General features: G+C 38.0%; 1 protein-coding gene across 1 annotated transcript; it reads left to right on the top strand.

Annotated features, from left to right (window-relative positions):
• The first annotated feature begins 29 nt into the window (after window positions 1-29).
• On the top strand, window positions 30-1,260 carry LOC117230448 (exosome complex component CSL4). The gene is made up of 5 exons (XM_033487922.1): window positions 30-193; window positions 264-379; window positions 596-844; window positions 921-1,002; window positions 1,057-1,260. The coding sequence occupies exons 1-5, from the start codon at window positions 157-159 to the stop codon at window positions 1,167-1,169; spliced, it is 597 nt and encodes a 198-aa protein (XP_033343813.1). The 5' UTR covers window positions 30-156; the 3' UTR covers window positions 1,170-1,260.
• The last annotated feature ends 23,517 nt before the right edge of the window (window positions 1,261-24,777 follow it).

Here is a 24,777-nt window from a genome sequence, read left to right as displayed (position 1 = left end):
TATCCTTAAAGATCATAATTTATTAGTAACTACCAGCTAATAATAGTATATTTTACATTAAATTGTATATAACACCCAAACTATTTACAAGCTATGTTTATTACTTCATTGGCACATTACATGTACGAAATAAATTCGTTTTAATCTTATAACAATATGGATAAAGATAAAGACATTATCGTATGCGTGCCAGGTAATTATATGTCCAACATAAGTGAGAAAATTATATGGTTAAAGAATAAAAATGGAATATTTTTCTATAGGACAGAGGTTATGTATCTCCGACAAATTTAATATTGCTGGACCAGGAACTTATGAGCAACAAGGCTATATCTATTCGAAATTAGTTGGTGTAGTAAAATTAATACAAAAAGAAAATGTGAGTAAGGAATTAAAATGATTTAAATAGCAATACAGATTAGACATTGTTGGATATTAGTCAAACTGTGTTTCATTATGAAATATCTTTATTGTAATTGTTAATTATTAATTACATTAAATATTGTTCAACATTGAGATTTATTATATAAATTTCATATATTAAATATTAAATAATTACTTTTAATAATAATAATAATGATATATTAAATTTTAGACTCGTACCATAGAAGTCCATGGAATAACAGAGCAAAGCATTGTTCCTGCACCTGGTGATATTGTAACAGCTATGGTTACTATTGTTAATCAAAGATTTTGTAAATGTAGTATAAAATGTATAGGTGACATTGTATTGACAAGACCTTACAGAGGAATTTTAAGGAAAGAAGATGTTCGTGCAATAGATAAAGATAATATTCAAATGTATAAGTGCTTTAGACCTGGAGATATTATTCTTGCAAGAGTTGTATCCTTGAGCTCGTTTGCAAAAAAAATATGTTATTGTTGATAAAATTTTGAATAATTTCCTATGCATTAATTAGATGCCAATGACAGAAGCACATACTTATCAACTAAGTACAGCAGAAAATGAATTAGGTGTAGTGATAGCACATAGTGAGGAAGGTAAGTAAATCAGGGTAAAATTATTTTCTGTTCTTAATAATCTTCGTGTTACAGGTGTAGCTATGATACCCATTAATTGGACACAAATGCAATGTCCTAAAACATTGCGAAAAGAATTCAGGAAAGTAGCAAAAGTTGTGCCAGAACATGTTGTTGCAGAACAATAATTTAATACCAATTTAACATTAATCATTTTTCCTTTTATTATATTTGTTTATTAAAAAAGATACAAAACAAATAAAATAAAGCATCATTTTATATACACAAGTGTCATTTATATATTCTTAATATTTAATTTATTCGAAATATTTATTTATAAATAAGTAGCTATATAATAGATATTAAGTTGATTAGAGTGACTTACCGAGTGAATGACCATGACAAAGAATGTTTTGTATTGTGTAAAATAAAAATTACAATATCAATTCCGTTTTGAGGGAAAAATTGTAAATTATTTTCATATAAAATAACAAATTTTTTGAGATTTTATTATACTTGATTATAATTATATTGTATTATATTTATAATTTTAATTTTAATTTTATTAATTATAATTTTATTATACTACTTATTTTATTATAAAACTTTTAATTTTTTAACTTTTAAACTTTTAAACATAATTAAGTTTAATTATATGTAATTAAATTTTAATGAGTCTGATTCGCTGAAACCGTATTTCCTACAAACAATACATAATGTAGAGCCAATGAGAATTCACTGATTCAAACACGCTCAATTTGCCGCCGGGCGATGCTTCTTCTCCCCGCATCGAAATTGAGTGGTCAAACTGAGGCGCGGGGAGTCATTTGCTTGTCGAAAATCGAAGTGTCAATACTTATTAATTTGTGTGAAGTGTGTAACCTGTTATAACAGCGTTATATTTCCACATTCCAATTCTGTAGCCTTTATTCACTACTATTAGGTTTGTTTCATTAATACAAGTTCATCTATTAATCTATTGAACATTATTATAACAAAATTAATTTAAGTACTACTTTCTTCAGTTTCCTTTGATCATGTATTTGATCATTACAGTTACTGATAGCTTATATTATGTGCTTTTTTTGGGACAGATTTTGAAATATGTTATCGTTTAATTTCAATATATGTAATTGATTCTGATTTTATATATTTGTTTGAAATTGTCAATTTTCTTGTGTGCAGATATTGGTTAATGGCGGGAAAGATCCCTATTCTGTAAGAATTCAAAAAGTGACGCCATAGTGATTGACAGTCGATTTGGTGGTTTCTGATAGAAATTTGGTAATGTTTCATTCATTTTGATAACAGCAGTCTTATATATACGTTTATATTGTTATTTTATTGGATTATTGGTAAAATATTGAGTAATATTATATAATATTATATACATATTTGATACGTACGATAATATAATAAAAAATTTTGTTCTTCTTTGAGAATGCTAAGACCAAATTAGAAAAGACTAGAGAAATTATTTCGTTAGTTTGAATAATATATCATTCTTATTTCACATAAATTGATCGAATTATTTCTTTCTTTTAACATATATTCTAAATTAGCGCTCTAAGTAGTTAAGCAACTTAGATTTTTTAAATAAATTTTGTATTTTAAACCAAATACACCAAATTTTGTTAGATTTAGCATTAAATCAATTATATTGCATTTATAATATTTTCTAATATTTAATAATTGAATGCTATTTTGAGATATTTTACAATATTCATATATAATGTTTTACATTTATTGATATCAATTTTTGATACATATTCCAATCTGGTAATATTGGCTATGATACTTCGAAAAATAAGAATAATAGACATTTATGTTCATAGCTTTATAGGAACATCAGTACATTTGTAAACAAACGCTTGACAGGGTGGAAAAGGAAAGTTTATTTTTTTTCTGTTTCCATCCCCAACTAACAACTTTATTTTCAGAGAATATTTGTGGTCGCGTGCAATGCGACCAGTAAAGTCAGCATTTGTTTCGTAATAATAGTAGTGATATTTTTCAGAGCGTAATAGCTCTTAAATAATTAAAAGTATAGTATAGTACTGATTTGAATTGAAATTGAAGTCTTGTATAAAATTACAAATAAAATATAAGACAAGATATTTTATAGTCGTAACGAAGAATAGTATTTCGTGCTCGATCTTCACAAATATACTAAAACTAAGGCTACAAACAAATGACGCGACATAGAATTAAAGCTTAACTATAATGTTTAAAATTAATAGTCTAACATAAAACTAAGATTCAAAATTAAGGCTTTAAACTAAGATTTGAAATGAGCAATTAGGCTTTAAAAAAAGAATAAGACCCTTGCCATTCAATAACTAATTAACTATTAGCGTAGTTCTCAGCTTGGTATCGTTTCCAAAAAAAAAAAAAAAATATTAATCACTTGATTAATCTTTGGAAAACGGTGCCAATTACCAGGTCTCACCACGAGGAGGTGACTACGCACGAGACCCGCCCATGGGTTATGTAACACTACACATTCGATCTCGACATTCAACCTGTTGGCAGAATGTCGAGTTTTGACTCTACTTAACCATGGGCCTGCGTATGAAAATAGTTGTTTCGTAGCCTAACTGCGAAACACATATCTCCAACGCAGCGCTTACATGAATCTTTACAAACGTAGAACAAAGCCTACGTAACGCAACATCCATCTCCCACACAACGATTACATCGATCAGTACAATAATTCGCAACCCTACTGGCCGCATTCGGTATCAAAGACACATTTGTCTAACTTGGAACGAAAGAAACAATATGAGGCTACTACGGAAAAGGAGCCCAAACAATCAGACGATGAAAGAAAAACCGCGGCGCGCCCGGAACGAACGAAATCACGATCTCTCGAAAGAACTCACAAACCTACGTGACGTACCCCCGTGCACCGGATAACCCTAAGGTTCAGCGGAAAGCCCAAGCATTGACCTTCGCCCGATTCCTGTCACGTCGTCTGGATCTCATCACGGTCGATGGCACTTACCGATGATACTAGCGATCAAGCAAATAGGCCTGCAATTTAACACACTCCAACTGAACAAATGAAGGCCCGGGGAGGGACCGCTGAACAGGATTACGAAGGCAAGGCCCCAACTGAACAGTGGGGTCCACCCCCGCGGGCCCGAACAGAATTACGGAGGACGTGAAATTGCAGGTCCCTGACCGAGTACCAAAGTACCAATCGGACAGTATTGCGGATCGCAGGCATCACCAGTGCGATGACAACTCCCGTGATTCGAGGCAAACGACGAGCAGTCGTCGAGTAGTCACCAAGACAGAGGTGTGCTTGGGGCGACTTACGAATCCAAAGAGTTGGCCAGTGCACGTTGACCCGCACGTACCCGGAATACGCGCGAGCGAGTACGTCACGCTACGGTTTGAAAGAACTGAGCGACCGTGAACCGATAAATCGTGGGAACAATTTTTCCAATGTGGTAAGCGAGGGCATCACGAGAGACGAGATTTTTATTTTTCGTTCCAAGATAGATAAGTATCTTTGTACAGAATGAGCTTACATTGCACATAACATAGGTATCTATCTTAAGATTAATTAAGGCTAAAAAGCTCGCATCCCACGGTGTCCTGTGATGTCCCACGGTGTCCCGCGATGTCCCACGATGTCCCACGGCGCCCCCGCGGGGGGATGTTAGTCCGGTCTAGATCACCAAAACTATTTTGGATGATCTAGACCAGACTATGTTCAAGTAGTTTTTAGCTTGATATCGTTTCGCAAATAATAATACTAATATTCAAAATAATACTTGGTGTATTATTATTTGGGAAACGATACCAATTACCGGGACCCACCACGAGGAGGTAACTACGCTCGGGCCCCATTTATATAAACAGTTTTTAAGCATTGGAAGCAGAGATGTAAAATTATTTTATAATAAAGCAACATTGTAGCGGCGATATTGTTTTGCAGATTTAATACGATATCCATTTTTATCATTTTAATAGTTCCTGCAAACTAAGACTAAATTCACACTTCATTAATACTAGTTTTCGACTATCAATTAGTTTGAACAAGATTCTCTTGGTGGCCTTTGGCGATCCAAACTGGACTGTTGCGTAGTTCTTGGCTTGGTATCGTTTTCCAAAGATTAATCAACTGATTAATTTTTGGAAAACGATGCCAATTACCAGGTCTCACCACGAGGAGGTGACTACGCACGAGACCCGCCCATGAGTTATTCAACATTATGCATCGGTCTCGACATTCAACCTATTGGTAAGAATGTCGAGTTCTGACTCTACTTGATCATGGGCCTGCGTAAAGAGATAGTTGTTTCGTAGCCTAACTGCGAAACACATATCTCCGACGCAGCGCTTACATGAATCTTTACAAACGAAGAACAAAGCCTACGTAACGCAACATCCATCTCCCACACAACGATTACATCGATCAGTACAAATATCGTACAATAATTCGCATCCCTACTGGCATCATTCGGTATCAAACACACATTTATCTAACTTGGAATGAAAGGAAGAAAATGTAGCTACTGACACTGTATGTACCATTTCGTGTCTCGCAGAAGGGACATACGAGTCGCTGTACTAAACTAGTTATCGTTCTATTTTTGCGACACTATAAGATATTGAAGATATTGAAAAGGTATAAGCTCTAACGTGATCTCAATAAGTATCCCTTAAAAATGGGAAAACAAGAAAATGCCCGATGAATCAGATGATAAGGGAAAAAATCGCGGCGCGCCCGAAACGAACGAGATCGCGATCTCTCGAAAGAACTAACAAACCTACGCGACATACCCCCGTACACGGGATAACACCGAGGTTCAGCGGAAAGCCCAAGAATTGACCGTAACTCGATTCCTGTTTCGCCGTTCGAAACTTACACGAGTCGCGGTCGATGGCGCCGACCGATGATGCCAGTGATCCACGGGTAATTCAGCCGTGGATCCAGCACATAGGCCAGCAACTTAACACACTCCAACTGAACATGTGGAACCCGGGGATGGACCGCTGAACAGGATTACGAAGGCAAGAGGCCTCAACTGAACAGTGGGGTCCACTCACGGGGAGGGACCGCTGAACAGGATTACGAAGGCATTGACGTCAACTGAACAGTGGGGTCCAATCCCGCGGGCCCGAACAGAATTACGGAGGACGTGAAATTGCAGGTCCCTGACCGAGTACCAAAGTACCAATCGGACAGGACTGCAGATCCACGACTGAATCCCCAACAGATTCGCTAGCATCATCGGCGCGACGACAACTCCCGCGATCCGATGCGAACGTCGAGCAGTCGCCGAGCAGTCACCAAGACAGAGGTGTCCTTGGGGCGACTTACGAATCCAAAGAGTTGTCCAGTGCACGTTGACCCGCACGTATGCGGAATACGCGCGAGCGAGTACGTCACGCTACGGTTTGAAAGAACTGAGCGATCGCGAACCGATAAATCGCGAGTACAGTAAGTACTGTGTGGTAAGCGAGTGAAGGGAGACGAGATTTTTCTTTTTTTCGTTCTAAGGTGGATAAATGTCGTTGTACAGAATGAGCTCACAATGCACTTAACATAGGTATCTACCTTACGATTAATTAAGACCAAAACGTACGCATCCCACGGTGTCCCACGATGTCCCACGGTGTCCCACGATGTCCAACGGCGTCCCACGATGTCCAACGTTGTCCAACGGTGTCCAACGTCGTCCAACGTTGTCCAACGTTGTCCAACGTCGTCCAACGTCGTCCAACGTCGTCCAACGTTGTCCAACGTCGTCCAACGTCGTCCAACGTCGTCCAACGGTGTCCAACGTTGTCCAACGACGTCCAACGGTGTCCAACGGTGTCCAACGGTGTCCAACGGTGTCCACGTTCACGGCGTCCCACGGCGTTAGTCTCATCAAAATTCTTTCCGCGGCATTTGGTGACCCACACTGGACCGACATGTCCACGTTGCAGTCAGGTGTAGATCATCCAAATTCTTTTCGTGGCATTTGGTGACCCACACTGGACCGACGACGTTGCAGTTGCAGTCAGTGATCATCCAAAATTCTTTTCGCGGCATTTGGTGACCTACACTGGACCGACGATCCCCACGTTGCAGTCCAGTGTAGATCATCCAAAATTCTTTTCGCGGCATTTGGTGACCCACACTGGACCGACGATGCCACGTTGCCAGTGTAGATCATCCAAAATTCTTTTCGCGGCATTTGGTGACCCTGGACCGACTCCCCACGTTGCAGTCACATCCCAGAATTCTTTTCGGCATTTGGTGACCCACACTGGACCGACGATGTCCCACGTGCAGTCCAGTGTAGATCATCAAAATTCTTTTTCGCGGCATTTGGTGACCTACACTGGACCGATCCCACGTTGCAGTCCAGTGTAGATCATCCAAATTCTTTTCGCGGCATTTGGTGACCCACACTGGACCGACGATCCCACGTTGCAGTCCAGTGTAGATCATCCAAAATTCTTTTCGCGGCATTTGGTTGGAACGGTGTCCCGCGGAGTCCCACGGTGTCCAACGGTGTCCAACGATGTTCCACGGTGTCCAACGGTGTCCAACGGTGTCCCACGATGTCCAACGTTGTCCCACGGCGTCCCACGTTGCAGTCCAGTGTAGATCATCCAAAATTCTTTTCGCGGCATTTCGTGACCCACACTGGACCGACGATGTCCCACGTTGCAGTCCAGTGTAGATCATCCAAAATTCTTTTCGCGGCATTTGGTGACCCACACTGGACCGACGATGTCCCACGTTGCAGTCCAGTGTAGATCATCATCAAAATTCTTTTCGCGGCATTTGGTGACCCACACTGGACCGACGATGTCCCACGTTGCAGTCCAGTGTAGATCATCCAAAATTCTTTTCGCGGCATTTGGTGACCCACACTGGACCGACGATGTCCCACGTTGCAGTCCAGTGTAGATCATCCAAAATTCTTTTCGCGGCATTTGGTGACCCACACTGGACCGACGATGTCCCACGTTGCAGTCCAGTGTAGATCATCCAAAATTCTTTTCGCGGCATTTGGTGACACACTGGACCGACGATGTCCCACGTTGCAGTCCAGTGTAGATCATCCAAAATTCTTTTCGCGGCATTTGGTGACCCACACTGGACCGACGACGTCCCACGGTGTCCCACGATGTCCAACGGTGTCCAACGGTGTCCAACGGTGTCCAACGGTGTCCCACGATGTCCCACGGCGTCCCACGATGTCCAACGGCGTCCCTCGATGTCCAACGGTGTCCAACGTCGTCCAACGTCGTCCAACGTCGTCCAACGTCGTCCAACGTCGTCCAACGGTGTCCAACGTTGTCCAACGGTGTCCAACGTTGTCCAACGGTGTCCAACGTCGTCCAACGTCGTCCAACGGTGTCCAACGTTGTCCAACGGTGTCCAACGTTGTCCAACGTCGTCCAACGTTGTCCAACGGCGTCCCACGGTGTCCAACGGCGTCCCACGGTGTCCAACGGCGTCTCATGGTGTCCAACGGCGTCCCACGGTGTCCCACGTTGCAGTCCAGTTTAGATTATCCAAAATTCTCTTCGTGGCTTTTCGTAATCCAAACTGGACTGTAATAGCGTGGTTCTTAGCTTGGTGTCGAATTATTGTGCAATGTTTGTACTTATCGATATAGTGGCTTTCCAAAAGTTAAGCAACTGATTAATCTGCGAAAACGATTACATCTATCAGCACAAACATTGTACAATAATTCGGTACCGTACTGGCAACATTCTGTATCAAAGATACATTTGTCTAACTTGGAACGAAAGAATGGAAATGAAACTATTGACACTGCATATACAATTTAGAGTCTTGCAGAAGAGACATGCGACTCGTTGTACTAAACTTATGAAAATATCGAGAAGTTATATACTCCAACGTTACCGCAATATGCTTCTTTTAAAAATGGGGAAACGGGAAGAAGCCTGAACAATCAGACAATGGAAGAAAAATCATTTGGGTATCTAGCATACATATTTAATATGCTATGAAATGTTCATATATGTAAATTGAAATCGACTTTCTGCTAATTGATAAATTTGAAACAAACTCATTTACTTGATGTGGTATATGAAAGAAACAGGTATTTTTAAAACGAGTACATTTTATACATGAAAAATAAACTACTAATAATTGTTAATTATAGATCAAATTACTATTGATTAAATTTTAGCAAATATAGAGAATCATTTATATCTTTTTAATCGAAACTAGGGTTACGTTGAAAACAAGAATTTTAAGTAATTGAATTTAATCTGAATTAAAAATTCACTATGAAATTCTATTCACTATGAATTACTGTTAAAAGATTGAAAATATCGCGGTCGAAGAAATGTTAAAAGTTATGGTTCTAAGAACGAACAATCACCAGCGCTAATTCCAATAGCAATGAATTAAATTTTAAAAAATATTTTAAGCCTTCATAGCAACATTAAGATATTTCATTATAATACTTTGTTGCGCATGAAATCGCTCGCAGTCTCAAATATGTAAATCTATATATAATATACATTCGTAATAAATTTCTGTATTTTAGCAGTTATGGTAACGTTAACGCTGACAAAGAAATATGTCTTATAGCAGTATTTTCAGTAATAAACGTGGTAATAAGGGGTGCTGAAAAGGAAACAAAGCAGTAGCCAGAAGGGCTACTAAAATTCAATCGTCTTCCACTCTATATAAACTCGATCAACACGCCGAGAGTGGAACTGAATATTCTTGTTTCGCAACACTAATTTACTACTAATATTTATGAAGCAGAAAATTTTCAAAATCAAACCGCGATGAGTGCTTCGTTATATCTGCAATATCAATAATCTACCATTAAAAAAGAAAAAAAAATTAAGCCTGAAAATTCCCGATATTTGATACGCAACACTAATAAGTATAAATCTACGCACTCGTAGTTTAGCAATACGCAACACTAATAGCGAGAGATCGAAGTGCAACCATTTAAAAGGTTGCTGATGAACGATCACACTTGCACAGCTCTTGCAGCTGAACGTGTGATCCAGGAACAGTGTCCGACAATTGCAGTCGGGGGGTTAGGGCAGTTTGTGAACGCAACACTACTTAACAAAACGCGATCATTTATTATCGCAACGCTAAAAGGAAAAATAAGCAGAACTCGCGATGGAATAATATCGCAACGCTAACTCTTATAGTGAATTTAATAAAAATTACTATTTACTATATAAAAAAGCTACTTTAAATATTCTGGTATTGCTACTTGCAATACTATAAAATTAATTAAAAATTAACATATTCATAATCTAATTTTAAACAATAGAAAACAAGATAAATTCTGATACGTATAGTTCTATAAGAAATTATAAAAATTCATAATAAAAATGGCAAAAGACAATCGCGATATCGTAATTCGCAACTTTAAAGCAAACGCGCTTATCATTTTATCGCAACTCTAATTCAAACCGTAACCATTCTCTCGCGACACTAATAGAAAGCCGCGATGTTATTTCGCAACTCTAATTCAACCCGTAATTAATCTGTCGCGACACTAATAAGAAAAATCGCGAGTGGAGGGCCGATATATCGCAGTGCAACCATTTAGGAGGTTGCCGATGAACGATCACACTTGTACAGTTCTTGTAGCTGTACGTGTGATCCAGGAACGGTGTCCGACAAATGCAGTCGGAGGGTTTGGGCATTTTGTAAACGCAACTCTACTTAACAAAACGCGATCATTCATTATCGCAACGCTAATTTTTACAGTGAATTCAATGAAAATTACCATTTACTATATGAAAAAGCTACTTCAAATATTCTGGTATTGCTACTTGCAATACTAATAAATTAATTGAAAACTAACATTTTTATAATGTAATTTCAAACAATAGAAAACAAGATAAATTCTGATACGTATAGTTCTATAAGAAATTATAAAAATTCATAATAAAAATTGCAAAAGACAATCGCGATATCGTAATTCGCAGCACTAAAGCAAACGCGATTATCATTTTACCGCAACTCTAATTCAAACCGTAATTATTTTCTCGCCACACTAATTAAAAGCCGCGATGTTATTTCGCAACTCTAATACAACCCGTAATTAATTTATCGCGACACTAATAAGAAAAATCGCGATTTGCCCAATGGGACGATGGACCGATATATACATCGGCCAAAAAAACAGACTACTACTACTACTACTACTACTACGACTACAAATACTGAAAGCGAGCATAGTGACAAAGTAGTAACAATAATGACTTCCCATGCTCTGGATGACCCAGAGGATGGGGAGCCATTAGTAGTTGCCCTCTTGAGTGGCAGTTTGCCGGGCCTCTTCGGCTTATAGCCTCTTCTTTCTTCGGGCGCAATGCCCGCTGAAACTTAAATCTAAGCTCGAGACTTCTAAATCGCAAACAAAAAAAAAAAACTTACCAAGGAAAAATAAAAATATAAACCGCGGAAGCTGATTGAAGTGCACATGGACTGACCAACGATCACAGCAGTGATCGTTGCTCACTCGCATGTGCGTGCTCGAGCAATAAACGTTCGTTTCGACCCATTCGCGACCGCGACCGCGAAATTCGAAAAATCGAAAGGTAAAACCAGAGACGAGTGCATGCTCTACTCGTGCCAGTTTCACCGTCGATTTTTCAAATTAGATTTCCAGAAACAGGTTGGTCACACGAAAACGCGCCTACCCGACCAGAGACTGTGCCAACCTGCCCGGCCCTACCTACTTATAATTAACAGACACACCAGAAAGTATACTACCTATCCTACCTAGCGCTATATTTAAAAAATAACAAAACAGGCACACCAACACACTCGCTCCACGGTTCTCACACAAACGCTCGGGCGCAAAGGTCCTACACTAGAGAGGACGTCCCGGGACGCCTCCGACACCCGAGCTTAACACACACCATGCACACTCTAAGGTACGTACCGTTTTCCTGAAATCGACTGACGAAGGCTAGTGACCATTGCGTAAAACGTGATAAAACACGTCCGAGGAAATGATATCGTTAAAATAAATGTAAGTAAACTTGGAATTATAATTGTAATTGACGGCAATATTAAAAGCGTGGTTACACTTAATCGCGTGGACGGTATTACCACAAATTGTGATTCTATCGAGACGTAAATTGAATCGATATATGTCTCGACATTTTTAATATTTGAAGTTTTAACGAATGAGAAAAAGCGACGCAGTTCCACGGCCTAACAACACACACACATAATGTGGAAAATACGTCGTGCACGATACACTAACACATCGTCAGTCGCTGACAAATTATTACATTACTTAATTCTAGATCATCGTGCCCAATGTCTCTCTCCCATTCAAGTAGCACCTGGGCACGTGAATGAGATCCTGACAATGGGCACGGAAAGGGTTAAACCTGAAAATCCTGATCTAAAAAGATGATTAGTTTGTGTAATTTTTATTTAACGGACTAACGTTCTTTGATTAAATTTTGTATCTGATTAAATTTACTTTATTAATTTAATAGTAATCAAGTAACTCTACTTTATTAATTTAATAAATCAGAACAAAATTTTAATATTGCATAAAGGTAGCGTTAATTGAAAAAGACTGTGACTCGATCAAATGGAATAATTGACTCTAAATATATTACTAAGAAAGAAATATTCTCAGGCGATCTCTTTATCAAAGCACATACTCGAAAGTGCAGAAGCAGTGTTTAAAATTATTGCTTTGATTCAAAAATCTGCCTGTCACGAAGTGTCTTCTTGCACGTAAAATTTTACACATTCTTGTACGGGAAAAAATGAATTTTGACTCATATTTTAAATTCTAACCGAAATGAAATAAACGAACGTGACTTGATATTGTCACGATTAATTCATTGCTTAAAATCAAGTATGTTTATGTTAAGCAGGTATATTCGTGTACATATTTGCCATTTGCAAATATTTATACGGAATATTAACATGCATATTTATAAATAACACGAATATATTCTCAAGTGTATGTATTTAAACTAATTATTATAATCGCGCTATGCAAGAAGACCTATCCTAAACTAATAAATTTAAAAAAAGAATGTTACTACTCACGGGTATAAGAAATACCCGCGGTCACTATGCTCGCAACAAAATTCTACGTAATACAACCGGTCACCCGTGCCGATTCGGACCTTTCATCCTACGACATGATTGAGTGACCGGAGGAACAAAAATGCATGCGACTCACCGTTCGATGCGGAGAAACAGAGGACGTACCATGGATGCTGCGTCACCCCAGCGAATATCATCAGGGAGACTAACATCAGGCAGGAACCGTGTGAAGTCCAGTGGTGGAAATGGCGGTTGTTTAAAGGCGGGTGGGGGGGGGGGGGAAAAAAGCGAAACGTCGTTTCGACAATTTTCTTCTTTTTCCTATCGAACGTTTATTTAGAAAATACTGCTATTTTTTTACGCTTAAAAATTATTATTAAGGAATTGGAACAAGTTTGAAAAATATTATTTAGTTGAAAATTCTGAGATGCTTTTCGATAGCAAACAAATGCTCATGAATAACGTGAATGCAATGCAATCGTTTGCAAGAATTATATTGTTCGCAATTAGAATATATACTGTGAATTTTCGTTATTAGAATACGAAATATACATTCCAATATACTACAGTCGCGTGTTTTAAATAATGGAAAATATTTGCAAGAATTCAAAAGTTCGCCACTAAATATATTTAAAGAATACTGTGCAAACGCGCGCGAAAGCTTCTTTCGAGGTATTTGAATCTACCTGTTACTAATTTGCAAGTTTATGACGTTATAACTCAATTTGAAGCAATAAGATAATTCGTTAAAAATTGGTTTGAAATAAGAGAATGATTTCATACATCGGGATCTTTCAGAAGAATCAATGGACTCACGCGACGCACTCCTGTGCACAAAATAACCGCAAGATTCAGTGGAAAAAAAAGAATAGATTTTTATATTTCGTTCCAAGTCAGATAAGTATCATTGTACAGAATGGGCTCAGAATGGATTCGACATAGCCAAGACATATCCCACGGTGTCCCACGGTGTCCCACGGTGTCCCACGGTGTCCAACGGTGTCCAACGGTGTCCAACGGTGTCCAACGGTGTCCAACGGTGTCCAACGGTGTCCAACGGTGTCCAACGGTGTCCAACGGTGTCCAACGGTGTCCAACGGTGTCCACGGCGTCCCACGTTGCAGTCCAGTGTAGATCATCCAAAATTCTTTTCGCGGCATTTGGTGACCCACACTGGACCGACGATGTCCCACGTTGCAGTCCAGTGTAGATCATCCAAAATTCTTTTCGCGGCATTTGGTGACCCACACTGGACCGACGATGTCCCACGTTGCAGTCCAGTGTAGATCATCCAAAATTCTTTTCGCGGCATTTGGTGACCTACACTGGACCGACGATGTCCCACGTTGCAGTCCAGTGTAGATCATCCAAAATTCTTTTCGCGGCATTTGGTGACCCACACTGGACCGACGATGTCCCACGTTGCAGTCCAGTCTAGATCATCCAAAATTCTGTTGGAGGCTTTTGGAGACCCAAACTGGACCGACGGTATCCCACGGTGTCCCACGTTGCAGTCCAGTCTAGATCATCCAAAATTCTGTTGGAGGCTTTTGGAGACCCAAACTGGACCGACGGTATCCCACGGTGTCCCACGGTGCAGTCCAGTCTAGATCATCCAAAATTCTTTTGGCGGCATTTGGAGATCCAAACTGGACTGGTGCGTAGTTCTTAGCTTGGCATCGTTTTCCAAAGATTAATCAACTGATTAATTTTTGGAAAAGGATGCCAATTACCAGGTCTCACCACGAGGAGGTGACTACGCACGAGACCCGCCCATGAGTTATTTAACATTATGCATCGGTCTCGACATTCAACCTACTGGCAAGAATGTCGAGTTCTGACTCTACTTCATGGGCCTGCGTAAAGAGATAGTTATTTCGTAGCCTAACCGCGAAACACCTATCTCCTACGCAGCAGTTACACGAATCTTTACAAACGTAAAACGACGCAATATCTATCTCCCACGCAACGCAACATTCATCTCCCATACAACGCTTACATCGATCAGTACAAACATCGTACAATAATTCGCAACCCTATCCGCAACATTCCGTATCAAAGACACAATTTGTCTAACTTGGAACGAAAGAAACAATATGAGGCTACTACGGAAAAGGAGCCCAAACAATCAGACGATGAAAGAAAAACCGCGGCGCGCTCGGAACGAACGAAATCACGATCTCTCGAAAGAACTCACAAACCTACGTGACGTACCCCCGTGCACCGGATAACCCTAAGGTTCAGCGGAAAGCCCAAGCATTGACCTTCGCCCGATTCCTGTCACGTCGTCTGGATCTCATCACGGTCGATGGCACCTACCGATGATACTAGCGATCAAGCAAATAGGCCTGCAATTTAACACACTCCAACTGAACAAATGAAGGCTCGGGGAGGGACCGCTGAACAGGATTACGAAGGCAAGGCCCCAACTGAACAGTGGGGTCCACCCCCGCGGGCCCGAACAGAATTACGGAGGACGTGAAATTGCAGGTCCCTGACCGAGTACCAAAGTACCAATCGGACAGTATTGCGGATCGCAGGCATCACCAGTGCGATGACAACTCCCGTGATTCGAGGCAAACGACGAGCAGTCGTCGAGTAGTCACCAAGACAGAGGTGTGCTTGGGGCGACTTACGAATCCAAAGAGTTGGCCAGTGCACGTTGACCCGCACGTACCCGGAATACGCGCGAGCGAGTACGTCACGCTACGGTTTGAAAGAACTGAGCGACCGTGAACCGATAAATCGTGGGAACAATTTTTCCAATGTGGTAAGCGAGGGCATCACGAGAGACGAGATTTTTATTTTTCGTTCCAAGATAGATAAGTATCTTTGTACAGAATGAGCTTACATTGCACATAACATAGGTATCTATCTTAAGATTAATTAAGGCTAAAAAGCTCGCATCCCACGGTGTCCTGTGATGTCCCACGGTGTCCCGCGATGTCCCACGATGTCCCACGGCGCCCCCGCGGGGGGATATTAATCCGGTCTAGATCACCATAACTATTTTGGATGATCAAGACCAGACTATATTGAAGTAGTTTTTAGCTTGATATCGTTTCGCAAATAATAATACTAATATTCAAAATAGTACTTGGTGTATTATTATTTGGGAAACGATACCAATTACCGGGACCCACCACGAGGAGGTAACTACGCTCGGGTCCCATTTACATAAAGTTTTTAAGCATTGGTAGCAGAGATGTAAAATTATTTTATAATAAAGCGACATTGTAGCGGCGATATTGTTTTGCCCGGAGTTTATTTGTTCTTACATTGCTTGTAATCTAACGGTCTTGATACTCCGAGGCAAAACAACAACATGATTTGAAACGTCCTCTGACTCATGTCCAGCTACAGACAAGATGCGGTTGCCTTCGGTTAAATTGCACTTGCTTCTTTAATTCCATGAATATGGTGTTGTTTTCTTGGCTTTGAGCAGACATGGAAAAGTACATCTTAAAATTACACTCTGTGTTACCACAGGTTTTATACGAAATAGTGAAATGAGAAATTAAATACTGTATTTAAGATTAAAAAATAATGCTATATAGAAATAAAATAGCACTTCACAGACTTGATAGATTTCGTTAATAAAATAAAACAAAATAAATCATTAATTCATTCACTACGAATTCATGGTATTGATTGAAATCAATGAATGTGGAGTTACAACCGATTAACGGTGCAACTGCTATAAATTAAGAGCATAATTACTTTGAATTAGTGGGAGAATGTGGTTATAAATTATTGTTATAACTGTTAAGAATTAATGGAGTAATTGTTTTGGATTAATGGCTCAAATGTTATAAATTAATGGCTTAGATGACATAAATTAATAGTTTAACTGTTATAAATTAATGGCTAAATGTATAAAATAACAGTTTAAAAGTTACAAATTAATGGCCTAGACGTTATAAATTAATAGCTTAAATGTTATAAATTAATAGTTTAAATTTATAGCTTAAATATTATAAATTAATAGTCTAAATGTTATAAATTAATAGCTTAAACGTTATAAATTAATAGCTTAAATATTATTAATTAATAGTTTAAATATACAAAATTAATATATAAAATTAATAATTGAAATGTTGTAAATTAATGTTTTAAATGTTACAAATTAATAGTTTAGATGCAATGAAGCAATGGTCTAAATGTTATAAATTAATAGTTTAAGTGCAATGAAGCAATGGTCTAAATGCTATAAATTAATAGTTTAGATACAATGAAGTAATGGTCTAAATGTTATAAATTAGTAGCTTAAATGTTATAAATTAATAGCTTAAACGTTATAAATTAATAGCTTATATGTTATGAATTAATATCTCAAATGTTATAAATTAATAGCTTAAACGTTACAAATTAACAGCTCAAATGTTATAAATTAATAGCTTAACTGTTATAGATTGGTGGTTTAAATGTTATAAATTATTACCTTAACTCGTAGAAGTTCTTCTTCGATCTTCACTGCACGGCGGTGTACACACAACAACCTACGCGCGAGGCGCGTTTTTCTTATATACCTGATGCCATGTATATGTCAAGGTGCCGGAAAGTCAATCAAACTGTAACGATTTGTTGATATCGCAGAACTTGGTTTTTCCATTCTAACACAATCGAATTTAATAATTTTTGAGTTTTTATTGTAAGTTGACGCCTTCAACAATTAATTTGCAATGACCATTTTTATAATTTTAATAGCTTTTACAAGCTAAAACTATATTCACACTTCTGTGGTACTAATTTTTGATTTAGAACTATGATAATTTATGTTGAATGCCAGTTTATAACAAAAATATGTGCATTATTATAGTCAAGCTTGAAATTGATCGGTAGTAAAAAATGACCACCCATTCCAAAGGGAAAAGAATTTATATATTTCAATTAGATTTATGATTTTTACAATCCATCATAATATTCTATAACAACTTATAAATTTTCTTAACTTCCGTCTAAGCTTATACCGTTGTTAAACAATTAATTATTAAATATATGAAGCTAATATATTTTCACACACGCAACTCTGTTTTACTTTCTAATGTATAATTATGTTAAAATATTGTTTTAGTTCAATTATCAATTTAATTACTTACAGTATCTTATTTAATAATGTCTGTAATTTATATTTAATATACTTTGGGATTTTGTTTATTCGAGCCTCTCATGCAACTAACGTTTACGTAAATATCGGGGTTCCCAGAAAGTTCGTTCCGATTTTTTAGAAATGTGGTCCATACGAAAGATGACCATTTTGAAAAGTTTTCCGCTGAGAAAACGAAGGATGGAATATTCAAGTTGCGTGAAAGATAGAAAAAGATTGTCGAACAAAATAACATCTATATAATTCAATAAACGTATATCAAATAGAAATGTAAATCGGAACGAACTTTTCAGGCAATTCAATACTTAACGTATCTACGATTTCTCGTTCGTATAATAGATTTTACGTTTAGATAAATGAATTCAATAATCAGAAGTTTATTTAATCGAGCACTAACTAAAGTTTTGTTCGAATATACGGAGTGTGTTCAAACCTACGGTTCAAACGGATTTATAATTACAATCGTCGTGATGTGACGTTACAGATTGTAGAGGACATGAAAAACATTGTGATCTTTTTCGAGGTTGATATTTTTAAAACGTGAGATGCGGAGTTCCATCACCTACGATTCCTGTCCTTAGTCAATGGTCCCATTTAATGTCATGTCTATCCTGTCTATCCTGCCTTTAAAAAGTGCCGGTACTCTGTTTGCGATGGTCGATAAAGTAGATACGTTTTATGATTTCATGGTATAATAGGAAACTTTTTCTTAAAGTAACACTCTATGATAACGTAGGTAATTTTTACCATTTTGTTTCCCTTTCCCAAATCATAAATTGTTTCGTAAAACATTGTGTTCGTGAAAATATGAATTTGCATAAATATCCACAGTTTATTTCCAACCGTTTGTTTTACTTACAGAGAATAGTCTTTTTCCTTTCTCTCTATCAGTATTTTAAAATTCTTACAATTTTACCATTTATATTATTAGATTTTCGTATACGTTATTACGTCATTGTTATTTATCACTATTACAATTGGCTTACCTGTTTTGTTATTATATTTGTTATTACTTGATTTCACAAATCAGATTCGGATTTGGAGAAAACTTCTGGAAAATTGTTCTCTGATTCGAATAGTTTCCGCATAGCTTAAATTAGGAGATTCGATCAACGCATGGCTAATTATTAATTCATTATTTTCTCATAACTCTTTCGAAATAATTTCCCATAGAAGTCCAGACGGAGTTAAAGCTCGTTAATTCAGGAGAATACAAAGTGTTTGGCAGGACTGTGGATTGTTTTGCGTCACAAAACTTGGCCGCGATTTTCGGTGATTGATGAAGTATCGCCGAAGAATGTCCTAATCGGTGATCGGGTCCTACTACGCCTCATTATAAACAGGCAGAGTCAGCTGGACCGTAGTTTTATCTCGGATCTTGGGGGCTAGCCTTGTTAGCAAGCTGAACTATGGACTATTACATTTATCTAACCCGATCCACCGAAGTCGGAACACCGTCGTTGGTTTCTCGGTACGGCAGTGATGGATATTTCACGGTTAACGTCCTGACACTGTCGCACATTCGACCGAAACGAAAACCGTCCACCTCCCGCTCCTAGAAACGTGCTCTGTAACCTTAATTTCGTTCTTCAACTACCTTCTTGTTCGTATCCACCTTCGCTCCTGATCCTTTCTTTTTCCTCTTGTTGTCGGGAAACGATGTTATCCGAGGTATAAAATTGTTAAGAAAAATATTATTAAATATCATAAAGAAATCGATTTACAATTTTCGTGCGTAAGTCTTTGAAGCGTGGCTTTTTGCCTGGTGTAATTTTAAGAAGAGTTACTGATACATCATTTTTCTGCCTGAATTTTTCAAGTTATAATGTTTTTGACGCGATCATTTAAATTAGTATCCTCTTGAAAGGAAATACTTTGGAATTCGTCATTGCTCGAGGACTCTGAATTAGAATTTTTTCTCGAAAAGATATGCGTCGGAAAATCTGGACCATTGATTGATCAAAATTATTGACGATAAAAGTCGTCGTAATAATTCAAACTGTAACTCTTCCTCGAGGAAGATTTTAATTACTCTCCTTGAAATTCAGACGATAATCAGAAAATCGTTGTAAGTGATTCGAAATCGCTCATTAAAAACTGATGTGGTGATCGTCGCGTGTCGTCAATTATCTCCGTTGAAAGACGAAAGAAAAGAAGATTATCACGGTTAGGGAAAACGTCGTTCCAGGAGATTATACCGCGAGGGCAGTTTCCTATGTGGCGATGTCGGTATACGTCGCCGGTTCCTGGCGAAGATAAAGCCAGAATTATGATGGTCTCCGTTTAAGACAATTAAGGTAGAACCGGTTAACAACACGTGTTACAACCAAAGCCCCTCCCGTATCTCTACTTCGGACTCATAACCCGGCGTCATGTCTTCTAACTAGGCTCGCTTAAGCTACCCTTAAGATCGGCAAAAATATTGTCCATTTGTTGCTTTGATTTTAAACGCGGCGCACGGACCATAGTATTGCCGTTTGGTTAATTTCACACGGCGCAAGTTTTGTCGTTTGTCCGCGTGGAAATGAATAGCAGCAAAGCGGACAATAATTGTTCGTTGACGATCAAACGGAGATGAAGAGATAGCGACTATGCCAGTTCGACGATGTCATTTGTTACCTGTATATCAGATCTATGGCGCATGCGCGCTGCGTACGCGCAGAAGAGGCCACCGTCCAAAAATTGCTAAGCCACCCGGCGACTTCTGAAAATTGTCAGGTATAATTTGGGGCCACGATTATATGAATGTAGGATGACCAGCGAATTTGCGAAACTTTGAGGAACTGTCAATGATTATCGATGTTATTTCATGTAGATACATCAGTGCTAAGTAATATTATGGCGATTTTAATAACATGTGGGTATTGATTAATGGTAAATTAACAACTACTTTTCTATGAGCTCGGTGAATTATAATGGGATACCTACCGTATTTTTCTTTTTTTCTTCTTTTCAATGGAATAGACAATTTGTCGATCTATACGCACAGTTTCAATTTTGAACGTCACTGTTCCGGATAACGTTCATCTGTTGATCGGAGCGAATGTTTTTTGTATCTGACTTATAATTCGAACGTAGACTTTGGAAGAGAAGAAAGAATCACGCGTACTTTAATGGTAAATGGGATCGTAACTCGAATGCTATAGAGTATACGTACGGGATCGTTTAAAACGAAAAATAAAAAGGGAGAGGGACGTTTAAAGTGGAACATAAGAAGAAAGAAAAACGGTAATACGAGGAAATTGAAATAATTAATCAACAATGGTAAACGCGAAATGAGCTGTTAAATATCCGATGGTACGTTGCGAGAAAGCAAACAAAAGCTTCGGAATTAACAGGCGGTATACGCATAGTTTTTCGCTTCTTATCCAAAAAGAAACGAAATGTAACGCAAGTCGGAGCCAGTTTTACCGAGAAGAGAGTCAAAGGCCACGTTTAGATGAAAAACTGGTTTACAATTTTGATCACGTCCCACGAACAAAAAGGAAATAAAGATAGTAGAAGGAGGGAAAAAGCGAGAGAAATTTACTCCGGGCTAGACACTGCCTCCTATCGTTATATCTCGAAGCGATAGATGTGGTACACGGATAACAACGAAATAAATCCTATTTTATAGTTGAACAAATCCACGATTCCCTCCTTCTTCTGCCCATTTCTATGATGTTTGTTGAGAGCATAATTCATTCATGGCACACGCGGAGTAACGCAATGGCCGGGTTTAAACGGTCCCTTATGGACAGTTTCGGCTTTACCTGGAACGATTTAATCGCGTTTACGAGCGTCTCCGCCTTTGTTCCCTTCAAAATGCTACCGACTCTTCATTTTCTCGTACAATACGGTTCAATTTCTTGAAAACGATTTCGGTCAAATTATATTTACGACCGATTTAAAAAAATTTTTCATGACCAGGAATATGCTACGTTCGGTGTCCACAAAGATATTTTTACTTTTGAAGAGAAGGATTTTTACAGTTCCGTAAGGTTGACTTCTTCTTTTTTCCAGATTATTTATGCGGCTCTTTAATAGATTTGATGTATTGGAAGATAAGTTTAACAAAGATGGATCTTTTAATTTAACGTTAGCCCATTCTTTGAATACCACAAATATCACGTCGAAAGTACCGACATGACTATGAATTATTTAAGTATTAACTTTATAGTTCGATCTTCTCTTTCCATTCAAATTCTCGCGAATCACTTGGTTAAATTTTCTTCCCTTTGGCTGTAGCCACTGATTAAAAATCGTATAAAAACTTCCAATCACTTGATCTCTCTTAAACAATTCAACCGATGTTATTATCTAACGAAATTTCGTAAGTCACAAGATACAAGTCAATAATATCAGTGTTCCTGTATAACACCTTTAGAAGAGAATCCTACAAATTGCGAGTCATCAGATTAATCATTTTAAAGATACGAATATCGTAAGAGAGAGAGGCGTATAATCTACAGCTTATAATTTATCAATTTACTAATATTATCAGTTGGTGGATCATCGTGGAAAGATTTTAGTTAAATTTTCTTGAAGTATATCGTGCGTTGTCCCGAAGAGAAGAAAGGAAAAAGAAAGAGGACGAGTAAGAGACACTATGTGGACCAGTCGAGCATCGACAAGGAGAAAGACCATAAATTAGAGGGAAGCACGGCCGCATTTTTTTCACCTGCTCTCCGGCTGGCTGTCCACGAAACAACCACATCACGTTTCGTGTATTAATAAGACGGTATCGCGACGAAGCGGTCCTCGTGCCACGGAATGCACCGTAAAACGATTGTCATCGTATGTGACACGACGAATTCGGCCGCGATGCGCTAGGAAAAATCTTTCGAATCATTGTTAGCCACCACGTGCTACTCTGGTAGCATTGTTTTGACTGTTCGTTCGACTGTGAGTCCAATCGTTCCAATTTACTTTGTATGTTTTTAACGTTTTCCATTTCGAAATTTGAGAAATAACTTTCTAAGTATCTTGTCAATTGTAGGAAACTTTTGGTACTCTTATAGTTTAGTTGATTTAGGAAAGTTTCAGGGATTTCTAACCGTTTCGTATCGAGTGTGGAGAATTTTGTATGTTCCGAAACAAAATGTGGAAAAGTTTTATAAGATTGTTCATTACGGTATGATAAATTTAATTGATCGGGGCAATTTTTGCCGATTTCCCAATGAAAGTAGGAAATTCTGTATGTCCGAATTACTTTGTTTCGAGAAACAAAATGCACGTATTGCAGTTTTATGGAAATGGGATCTGAAAGTCAACCTTTTAGAAGAGTTGGCTTTTATGCCGGTTTTGTTTTAGCTTTGTAGCGGGTAATGCGATATGCAAATGGAACTTGGAGTTTAAGCCTGTTTTGTATGATTTACTTTGAAAAAAAAAAAATGTTAAAGACCGCGTGAAATTTCTTTTATGAAAGATTAGATTTATGAAACCGAAGATGAAAGAAAGGAGGAGAGATCGGCCGATTTAACGTCTTAATTCGTGAAACGCTTTACCGCTCGCGGCGGTCCAATGAGCAAGACGAATTGCTGCCGATTTGCATTTAAGCGCGAGATAAAGGGGCCCCTGGAGCAAATTAATCCGCCATTTTATTCTCTTACGGCCGTGGTCCTAGATCTCTAAGACTCGATTACAAAAAAAAAAAAAAAAAAAGAAAAAAAAGAAGAAGAGAAAGGAAAAGAAACATTAAAAACGTCTATTCGACATCTTACGATTTACCTTTAAGAATAGTTTGTATTTTTATTTTAAGATTCATAATTCGGACATTATGTAAATTATTTCTGCTATTATCATAAAGCGTTTTCTCGAAAGAATGAACCAAATTACAATATCGAAAGGAGAGGTACAGCGTCTTGAAAACATTTCGTAATTTCCGATATTTTCTCTTCTTCGATGAAAATTAAATTCAAATTGAGTTTCAAGCAGTTACTTGTATCCAGTTTCACGGTTTTCTCAAACACGGCTCTGTTGAAATTAAACGGCTAAAAGAAAAAAGCGACTACAAGCTGAAATTTTATCGGTTATTCCAATAAAGCGTTGCAATTAGGACAAATTAGCTTCTTCGACCGTGTCGTTTATTTCATACTTGATATTCCTGTCAATTTTCTCGTGCTTAAACTCGATTTCATGTTTCCCTGTGCCACTTTTGTAACTAATTACCAGGAAACTCTTACTCGTTGTTATGGCACTTCTAATCATAACGTGCAAGTAAGTTACACGGATTTTCGCCATAAATTACACCCACGACGTATAGCGCGCTACAATTCGAGAATATTATGACTGTATCCGCACGGTTTTCCACGCTTTATTCCTATTCGCCGTGATCGTGCACCATATGGCAATAAATCTGTAATATGTTTCTGTTTTATTTTATTTATTTTTCATTTGCACGTTATTTATAGATTAGTTTACAGATAATCCATTACGCGCCAATAAATGACTATCTACTTAGAATCTAAATTGAACGCGTCGATTAAATTTTTCTACAGTTATTAGCTGCTTTTTCATTCCGACGGATATTGAACGAGTAATACGAATAAATGGCACAAAATTTCTAACGTCAGCAATTTTTGCAAACGTAGTCATCGACAGTCTCTATCGAAGAAATCAATATGATCTCGTAAGCGTTCTATCGTTTAATCGTTTC

Source organism: Bombus vosnesenskii, unplaced genomic scaffold (assembly GCF_011952255.1).
Source record: "Bombus vosnesenskii isolate JDL3184/JDL3185 unplaced genomic scaffold, Bvos_JDL3184-5_v1.1 scf7180000013267, whole genome shotgun sequence".
Classification (NCBI taxonomy): domain Eukaryota; kingdom Metazoa; phylum Arthropoda; class Insecta; order Hymenoptera; family Apidae; genus Bombus; species Bombus vosnesenskii.
The sequence above is the reverse complement of the archived record's forward strand: the minus strand, read 5'-3'. Positions and strand labels throughout refer to the sequence as shown.